The following is a 10,000-nucleotide window of genomic DNA, read 5'->3' on the forward strand; positions in this document are numbered from 1 at the left end:
CCTTTAAGAACATTCAGAACTAAATTCAAACTCCGAGGAGCAACTGGTCAAAACACAGGCCTGACTCTAGTCAGAGCCTGACAAAAAGATTGAACATCTTCCAGACGTTTGTGTAACAAAATAGACAAAGCAGAAATCTGTCCCTTTAAGGAACTTGCCGACAATCCTTCTTGGAGAAAAGACAGAATCCTGGGAATCCTAACCCTACTCCAAGAGTAGCCCTTGGATTCACATCAATAAAGATATTTACGCCATATCTTATGGCAAATCTTTCTAGTAACAGGCTTACGTGCCTGAATCAAGGTATCAATGACCGAATCAGAAAACCCTCGCTTAAAGTGATGGTAAATTTTAAATGATTAAACGTTATAATTTTAATACTCTACCATTATTAACCTAAATCGCCTCATTAATTTTTTTACTAGGTTGTTCCAATATATAATACAATTATTGACTTTCAGAGCGTTGCCACTCCTTGCTCCTCCCCCAGCCTTACTTCCTGTTAATATTCTAATCCCGGAGAGAGAGAGAGAGCTGTACCTCACCTCTCTACGTCAGAGCACTGGCTTGTCAATCTTCACGCTTGGCTATGAGCATGCGTTTCTGCAATATAGCACTATCAGGCAAGGAAAAAAAGTGCTAGCGCATGCGCATATCTCTTGAAGGGCGTTTTGTTTGAAGGAGTGTCGCCGACTGGCCTGCCCTGTCATTGGTTAAAAAAAAAACGTGACAGGAGAAAATCAATGGCGGCCTTTGCACGGGAGGGAGATGGCAGTTAGAATTTCTAAATTATAATCAAAGATATTTAAATAAATATAGCGAATCGGAACATTTCATGAATGAAAGTGACATTTTTTTAGGATTTTCTTGACAATCGCTATTTCGAGGAAAGCAAAGTTTACCTTCACTTTAAAAAAAATTAAGCGTTCAATCTCCAAGCAGTTAGCTGCAGAGAAACTACATTCGGATGATGGAAAGGCCCCTGAGTGAGAAGGTCTTTCCTCAACTGAAGCTTCCACGGTGGCCGAGATGACATTTCCACCAGATCGGCATACCAAATCCTGCGAGGCCACGCAGGAGCGATGAGAATCACCGACGCCCTCTCCTGTTTGACTCGAGCAATCACCCGGGGAAGGAGAGCAAGTGGAGTTAACACATAAGCTAGGCTGAAAGACCAAGGCACTGCCAAGGCATCCATCAGCGCGGCCTGGGGATCCCTTGACCTGGACCCGTATCTCGGAAGCTTGGCATTCTGACAAGAGGCCTTGAGATCCAAATCCGGCCTGCTCCATCTGAGAATCAGGTCGGAAAACACCTCCGGATGGAGTTCCCACTCTCCCGGATGAAAAGTCTGTCTGCTCAGAAATCTGCTTCCCAGTTTTCCACCCCTGGAATGTGGATCGCAGACAGATGGCAAGACTGAGACTCCGCCCACTGTATTATCCTGGCAACTTCTGTCATCGCTAAGGAACTTCTTGTTCCTCCCTGATGATTGATGTAAGCTACCGTTATGTTGTCCGACTGGAATCTGATGAATTGGGCCGAGGCCAAGCCTGAAGCGCATTGAATATTGCCGTCAACTCTAAGATATTGATGGGAAGAAGAGACTCTGCTCGAGTCCAGACCCCCTGAGCCCTCAGAGTTCCAGACTGCTACCCATCCCATCAGGCTGGCGTCCGTTGTAACTATCACCCATGAAGGTCTGCGGAAGCACGTCCCCTTGGAGAGATGATCCAGTGACAACCACCAACGAAGAGAGTTCCTAGTCTCCTAATTTAGGTTTGAGGAGACAGATCTGTATAATCTCCATTCCACTGTCTGAGCATGCTCAGTTGCAGAGGTCTGAGATGAAAACGAGCAAACGGAATGATGTCCATTGCTGCCACCATCAATCCAATTGCCTCCATGCACTGAGGCACTGACGGCCGAGGATTGGACTGAAGGGCTCGACAAGCATTTAGAATCTTTAACTTTCTGACTTCCGTCAAAAAGATTTTCATGGACAGAGAGTTGATGAGTCCCCTAGAAGGGAACCCTCGTCTACGGAACTAGCAAACTTTTCCTGATTCACCTTCCACCCATGATTCCTTAGGAAGGATAGAACAATGTCGGTATGCAACGTTGCTAGCTGATAAGATGATGCCTGGATCAGAATATCGTCCAGATAAGGTGCCACTGCAATGCCCCGTGGCCTTAGAACCGCCAGCAGAGACCCCAGAACCTTCGTGAAAATTCTGGGTGCAGTGGCAAGACCAAAGGGCAGAGCCACAAACTGAAAATGCTTGTCCAGAAAGTCAAACCTCAGGAACTGGTGATCTCTGGATAGGAACATGAAGATATGCATCCTTTAGATCCATGGTAGTCATAAATCGACCCTCCTGGATCAATGGAAGAATTTTACGAATGGTTTCCATCTTGAAAGATGGAACTCTGAGAAACTTGTTCAGACTTTTGAGGTCTAAAATAGGTCGGAACATTCCCTCCTTTTTGGAAACTACAGATTTGAATAAAAACCCCGTCCTTGTTCCAGTACCGTAATGAGACATATTACTCCCATGGGGGAGAGGTCTCTTACACAACTTAAGAACGCCTCTTTATCTGGTCTGCAGATAATCAAGAAAGAAGAAACTTTCCTCTGGGGGAGGAATTTCTGAACTCCAACTGATACCCCTGAGACACAATTTCCAGTGTCCAGGGATCCTGAACATCTCTTATCCAGGCCTGGACAAAGAGAGAAAGTCTGCACCCTACTAGATCCGGTCCCGGATCGGGGGCCGACCCTTCATGCTGACTTGGTAGTAGTAGCAGGCTTCTTGGATTGTTTACCCTTGATCCAAGACTGGTTAGGTCTCCATGTGGACTTGGCCTGAGAATAATTCCCTTCCTGTTTAGCGGAAGAGGAAACCCCGTTGAAATTTCGAAAGGAACGAAAATTAATCTGTCGCCCTCTGTTTGGACTTTTTATCTTGCGGGAGGAGATGACCCTTACCTCCTGTGATGTCAGAAATAATCTCCTTCAGGTCAGGACCATAAAGAGTCTTTCCCTTGTAAGAAATAGCCAACAGCTTAGACTTGGATGACACATTAGCAGACCAAGACTTCAGCCATAAGGCCCTGCGTGCTAAGATGGCAAAACCCGAGCTCTTTGCTGCCAATTTAGTAATCTGCAGAGAAGCATCTGTAATAAACAAATTGGCTAATTTAAGGGCCTTAATCCGATCCTGTATCTCTTCCAAAGGAGTCTCCGTCTTAAGAGACTCTCCCAGAGCATCGAACCAATAAGCCGCAGTGATAACTAACAATACAGGCCGCCGGTTGCAAAAGGAATCGCTGGTGAACGTACATCTTCTTAAGGAGACCCTCCAACTTCTTATCCATAGGGTCCTTAAAAGCACAACTATTTTCAACAGGAATAGTAGTCAGTTTGGCCAGGGTAGAGATGGCTCCCTCTACCTTGGGAACCGTCTGCCAAGAATCCCTAATACCATCGGCTATAAGGTACATTTTCTTAAAAATAGGAGAAGGGGAGAATGGAATACCTAGTTTCTCCCATTCTTTAGCCAGAATCTCTGAAGTTCTCTTAGGAACTGGAAAAACATCCGAGTAAGAAAGGACTTCCAAGTATTTGTCCAACTTACTTAATTTTTCTGGAGGGACCACTATTGAGTCACAATCATCCAGAGTAACCAATACCTCCCTCAGTAATAGACGAAGGTGTTCAAGCTTAAACCTGAAAAAGATAAAATAAAAAATAGTCATGTGCCCTTTTAGTGTTTTTTAAAGATAACACGCAGCAAGGAATATAAAACAGTGACGGTTCTAATTAACTCCATGAGAACCCACACTCTGTTGGCAAGGAAGCCCTGTCCCCAGAGAGCCTATGATCTTTCCCCAAAAGAAAACGTACAGCCATTTCTGAGATAGCAACCAGAAAAATAAAGACTGCACTTACCTCTATGCTGAGCGACAGCATGACACGTTCCACAGGATCAAGAGGTCTTCTCCCTCATGCAGCTCTGTGGACACAAAAGGGCCTTAGCTACTATTTGCCAAGACCATAATCCAGAAGGGCAGCACAAGTATGGGAGGCGCAGTGAGGATAAAACCCAACCAGTTCCCATTGCTGTAAAGCCACCTGTAGCTCTACTCTAGAGGCTGATAAGGACAGCTACACCCTTAGTAAAATAGCACACTTTGGCTCCATTTTAAAATAATAAACTCTTGATTGAAGAAGACTCTTGAGAATGACTGGGGTGGGAGGAGCTATATATACAGCTCTGCTGTGGTGCTCTTTGCTTCCTCCTGCTGACCAGGAGGCGATATCCCACAAGGATGAAAGCTGTGGACTTGTATCTTGTAAAAGAAATTACTTACATAGTGGTTTCTGGAGAAGACCGATCCACCCCCCCCCCCCCTTATAAGTGTTTAACAACAGAAATACAGGCATTGTATTTTAACCCTTTAAGGACACAGCTTTCAGTTTGCTCAATTGTTTTATGACGGAAAAATTCCGTCATATGTCCTTAAGAGGTTAAACAGAGTTCACAGCAGCTTATTTTCTTCTAGGCATGCTCCAGCAGAATGGCCGTTAGTCTGCATTCTACCATATCAATGGTGGATATAGATGCAATCATAAAAGGAATTGTGGGGGGAGTTAGAGCTGTACAATTCGGACACTTAAATGGTTAATGGCGAGGCACTGCAGTATAAATTTGCATTTAAAGTAATTTAAAGTACATTATATTTTGCCTCTATCCCAACTTGTTTTATGTCCCTTTAAGGTTTTGTCAAATTTTACTGTGGCAGCAAGATAAAAAAAAAAAATAGCCATAACATCATGCAATTAATCCCACAGCCATAACTGCAATGTTTAACAGTGCAGGGATTTACTAATTTTTTTAAAAATCTCTCTCAAATACATGCTTAACATTTGAGTATACATTCTTGAGGATCGGCTATATAAGAATGAGGGATAAATTCAATTTATAAACAAACTTACATTGCTTATAAATCTTATCCTTTTGTGTAAGAATTGCGTTCTTACTCTCCCTTGAGGGACCAACAAGCACATTTTGGAACAAAGGTTTTCTTAAAAATGCTGCAACTCATTTGCTGGTTTACACAATTTGCAACATTTTGAAGAAAATCTAGGTTACGAAATTTGCTGGTTTCTTACAATTAATAAAAATTCTTCAGCAAAACCTATCTACAGTTCAAAGACTGGTCTGCAGGCAAATCATAACATATTAAGCATAACATGGGAGCTTGATCTACTGCTAAAATTGTGCAATAGCCCAGTAACTGGAAACTTTAGGCTCTGCACTCAAAGGCATTGTTCTCCCCAGGATCTTTTTAATCGGTGCCCCACCAGCTTGATTTTACGGACCACACAGAGCTAAAATGAGCTAATATTAAAAGATTATTATTTTTTTACGTTTATTAAATACATTTATGTTAAAGTGAAAGTCAATCCTAGCGTTTTACAAACGCTAAGATTGACTATTGAAACGAATAAAAGGGGACTTTCATTCATGAAGTACAAGATACTTCATGTAGAAAGCTCCTTTATTTGTTTCAATAGATTGCTGTTCTTAGCTGCTACAGCAGCTCACGGCTAAAAAAAACTTTTTGCTAAGAGGTGACGTTTTCACCTCTTAGCTAATAGCCATGCGGTAAATCCGGCTCCCATGGGCGCCAAGCCGGATGTACCGCACGGCTATTGGCTAAGAGGTGAAAACGCCACCTCTTAGCAAACTTTTTTTTAGCTGTGGGCTGCCGAAGTAGCTAAGAACGGCGATCAATTTAAACAAATAAAGGGCTTTTCTACATTAAGTATTTTATACTTAATGAATGTCCACGTTTGTAAAAAGCTAAGATTGACTTTCACTTTAAATTATGCATTACAATTTTGTGCTTTTCATAGCTGAACAAATTACACTTCCACTGGAGAACACTGAACGGTTATTTGTTGTACACAAACTGACCTGTTGCTTAATAGCTTTGAGAGCTTTGATATTATCCAATGTAAGGAAGAAAGCGTCTTCATCCTCACAAATAGCTTCACTTTCCAACGAGTTCTCAGGTTGCCTTCCCATTTCCTCAAAACAAAGTCTGATTTCTTCTCGCAGTGAGGAAAAGACATGGAGGCGCTCTTTCTATGGTTATAGTGGTTCAATAGAATTTAAAAAACACATTAGCAATAGGAATATAACCTACAATCAAATTACACCAATAAATAATTTGGGTAAAAAAAAATTAGGATAATCATTCTAAAAAAAGAATATTAAAAGAAATTAACACAATTAAAATCAAACACACAGTTTCTGGTGTCTTTTTGATCTAAAAACAGCACCAAAAATAAATAAATCATATAAATAAATAAGGACACCATGAACAACGTCTCTTGCAAGTGAAAAAGTATCAGATGCATTATGGGAAAAAGTCTAATACTATGGAATCTTTCATTTGAATACAACAACAAAAATAGATACCTTTTCTTCAGACCGAGCCTTAATATGCTCTTTGAGCTCCTCCAGTTGTTTCAAGCTGGGTACACTGCCAGACGGTATGTAATAAGGAGTCGCGCAAAGATCACTGCATAGTTCTTGATCTTTCTGCTGTAACACTCTCAACTCTTGAAGGCGTTCATTCTTTTTGCTAGTCAATAATTCCAATTTTACTCTCAAATCTCTCTCAATCTCAAGGATGGTCATACTCTCATCCACCTGCAACAAAGAGCTGAACGTTAGTATACCCATCTAGCTGGACAGGTTCCTTTTTGTCTGTGTTGATGTGGGCGATCTGCTTACCTGGCTTAAAGGGACTTTATACACTAGACTTTTCTTTGCATAAATGTTGTGTAGATTATCCATTTTTGTTTTGTTTTTTAAATGGATAGTTTTGCATATTTTTAAATAACATTGCTCTGATTTTCAGACTCCTAACCAAACCTCAAAGCTTTAGGAGAATACCGACGTATACCTACTCCAGTGGGTGTTCCAGTAACTTTTTAAACAGAGCTACACTGGAAGCTTCTAAGTAAGTTTTTAAACGGTTTTATACAGGATTTTTTATATCACTATCTGTGCATATTATTCTTTATAGTAGTGTATTACATGCAGTTATATGAAAATTGGTGTATACTGTCCCTTTAAAAGGAACCTCGACCACTGAGATTGTTACTGTAGTATGTAATTGACCCCTATTGGGCTTCAGCAATGGAGATACATTTTTAATATTATGGAAACCTAGGTGACAACACTTTATTTGTCCAATATTTAAACAGCCAATAGAGATGTGCATGCATCAGTTTTGTTTACTGCCGAATGCACATCTCTAAGTAACTACCAATTTATTTTAAATGTACATAATGAAATCAAATCAAGGATTAGCCTAAGAATAATATACTGATGTATATGTTGAGCATGTATTTAGTGTTTGTCCCTTTAAAATGTGGAAACAACTCACTTAAAAAAGGGACATTGTACTCTAGATTTTTCTTTGCATAAACGTTTTGTAGATCAATTTATATAGCCCATCTGGGAGTGTTTTTGTTAAAAAGTATAGTTTTGCTTATATTTAAATAATATTGTGCTGATTTTCAGACTCCTAACCAAGCCCCAAAGTTTTAGATGTATACAGACTTCACATTGCTTTTGGTTTTATAATGGGTCTTTTCATATGCAGACGAAGTTCTGCTATCCGCCCCTTTCACTGGGTATTCCAGCCCAACATAATCAACAGTGCTAAATTGGGAGCTTCTAAGTACGTTATTAAAAAAGGTTTTACACTGGATTTCTAGACCAGTATCTGTGCATATTCTTCTTTATAGTACTATTACATGCAGTAAAAAGAAAATTGGTGTACACTGTCCCTTTAATAAGACTGACACTTAGGTAACAGATATGGAAACCTTGGTATTTTTATTTTTTGTTCTCTATTCTGCTCTACTGAATATGTCAGGTGGGATAGAATGTGAAGCTTAAAATTGTAGTCCCCAGACTACTGTACAGTATTTTTTGTTCTTAATCCAGCTCTACTAATTCGGTCAGGCGGCATAGCAGAATGTGAGGTTGAAGCTTAAAATGTAGTTCCCCAACTATTGTACAGTTTTCTACCTTCTTCTACAAAAGAAAGCAGTCAAGGCGAGTTTTGTAAAGAAGCTAACACTACTCACCGTGCATGCCTCAAGTGATAATTCGTGACACAGTATTCTTAGTTCTTTCAAACAACACTCAATACTTTTCTTAAGTCTGTCTCTCATAGTTGTTTCTTCATAAACCATTTGATTTAGTAGCTCCTAAAAGAGTGGATTCTGTTAGCAAAAAACATGCTCAATAATGCAGATCAACCAGTTGTTTACACAGGTACAAATCCCTAAATCCAAACTTTAATTACTTAAAGTGATAGTAAATCTTAGCGTTTTTTGAAGAGCTAGGATTTACCAGTGGAACAAATAAAGGGGACTTTGTCATGAAGTATAAAAAAAAAAAAACTTAATGCTGAAAGTTCCTTTGAAGCGTCTGGACTTTTCCACCTCTTAGCCAATAGCCATGCATGCCAGCTGGAGTCATGCCGGATAACTAGCACAATATTGGCTAAAATCACTTCAGTGATAAGATAGCGTTCTGACGGTTACAAATCTTCCTTGCCTGTGTCTTTGGTTTGTTCTAAAATGCAAATAATAGTCTATATTTAGTTAAAACAACAAATGTTACCTTTGTATGTCTCTCACATATACAATTTTAAACAATGTTCCAGTTTACTTCTATAATCAAATTGCTTCTATTGGCATCATTTATTGAAGGGAAGCAATGCACTACTGGGAGCTAGCTGAATACATCTAGTGAGCCAGTGAAAAGAAGTTAATTGGAAGGTGTTTAAAATTGCATGCTCTATCTGAAACATGAAAGAAAAAAGAAATTTATGCTTACCTGATAAATTTGTTTATTTTTTGACACGATGAGTCCACGGATCATCTTAAAGGGATATTAAACCCAATTTTTTTTTATTTCATGATTCAGATAGAGCATGAGATTTTAAGCACCTTTCTAATTTACTCCTGTTATCAATTTTTCTTTGTTCTCATGCTATCTTGATTTGAAAAAGCACTACTGTAAGCTTTAGAGCCAGACCATTTTTTGTTCAGCACATGGGTAGCACTTGCTGATTTGTGGCTAAATGTAGCAAACCAATCAGCAGCTCTACCAAGGTGCTGAACTAAAAAATGGGCTGGCTCCTAACCTTTTATTACTGCTTTTTCAAATCAAGATAACATGAGAACAAAGAAAAATTGATAATAGGAGTAAATTAGAAAGTTGCTTAAAATTGCATGCTGTATCTGAACCATGAAAGAAAAAATGAGGGGTTAGTATCCCTTTAATTACTAATGGGATATTCACCTCCTGGTCAGCAGGAGGCGGCAAAGAGCACCACAGCAGAGCTGCCAAATAGCTCCTCCCTTCCCTCGTACTCCAGTCATTCGACTGAAGTTAGGAAGAGAAAGGAAAAGCAAAAGGTGCAGGTGTCTGAAGTTTACAATAACCCAGAACCTGTCTTATAAGAACAGGGCGGGCCGTGGACTCATTGTATCAAAAAAGAAACAAATGTATCAGGTAAGCATAAAATTTTCTTTTTTAAGACACGATGAGTCCACGGATCATCTTAATTACTAATGGGATTCAATACCCAAGCTAGAGTACACAGATGATACGGGTGGGACAAGACAGGTAACCTAAACGGAAGGCACCACTGTTTGAAGAACCTTTCTCCCAAAAGCGGCCTCAGCCGAAATATAAGTATCAAATTAGAAGAACTTTGAAAAAGTATGAAGAGAGGACCAAGTTGCAGCCTTGCAAATCTGTTCCACAGAAGCTTCATTCTTGAATGTCCACGAGGAAGCAACAGCCCTCATGGAATGAGTCTTAACTCTCTCTGGCGGCTGCTGTCCAGCAGTCTCATATGCAAAACGTATGATACTCTTCAGTCAAAAAGAAAGAAG

At 40.0% G+C, this 10,000-nt stretch overlaps 1 protein-coding gene across 2 annotated transcripts in view; it reads right to left on the reverse strand.

Moving 5' to 3' along the window:
- LOC128649814 (protein regulator of cytokinesis 1) overlaps positions 1–10,000 on the reverse strand; it is a 281,224-nt gene that overhangs the window by 249,199 nt on the left and 22,025 nt on the right. Inside the window, exons 3-5 of one of the 2 annotated variants that reach the window (XM_053703289.1) lie at positions 8,177–8,299; positions 6,492–6,725; positions 5,985–6,155 (exon numbers count right to left, since the gene is read on the reverse strand). In XM_053703289.1, coding sequence (XP_053559264.1) covers positions 5,985–6,155; positions 6,492–6,725; positions 8,177–8,299 — 528 coding nt within the window. Of the gene's footprint in view, positions 1–5,984; positions 6,156–6,491; positions 6,726–8,176; positions 8,339–10,000 lie in introns of those variants that run through there. The other variant, XM_053703288.1, reaches the window with a different exon arrangement.

The sequence above is a fragment of the Bombina bombina genome, chromosome 2, assembly GCF_027579735.1.
Source record: "Bombina bombina isolate aBomBom1 chromosome 2, aBomBom1.pri, whole genome shotgun sequence".
Classification (NCBI taxonomy): Eukaryota; Metazoa; Chordata; class Amphibia; order Anura; family Bombinatoridae; genus Bombina; species Bombina bombina.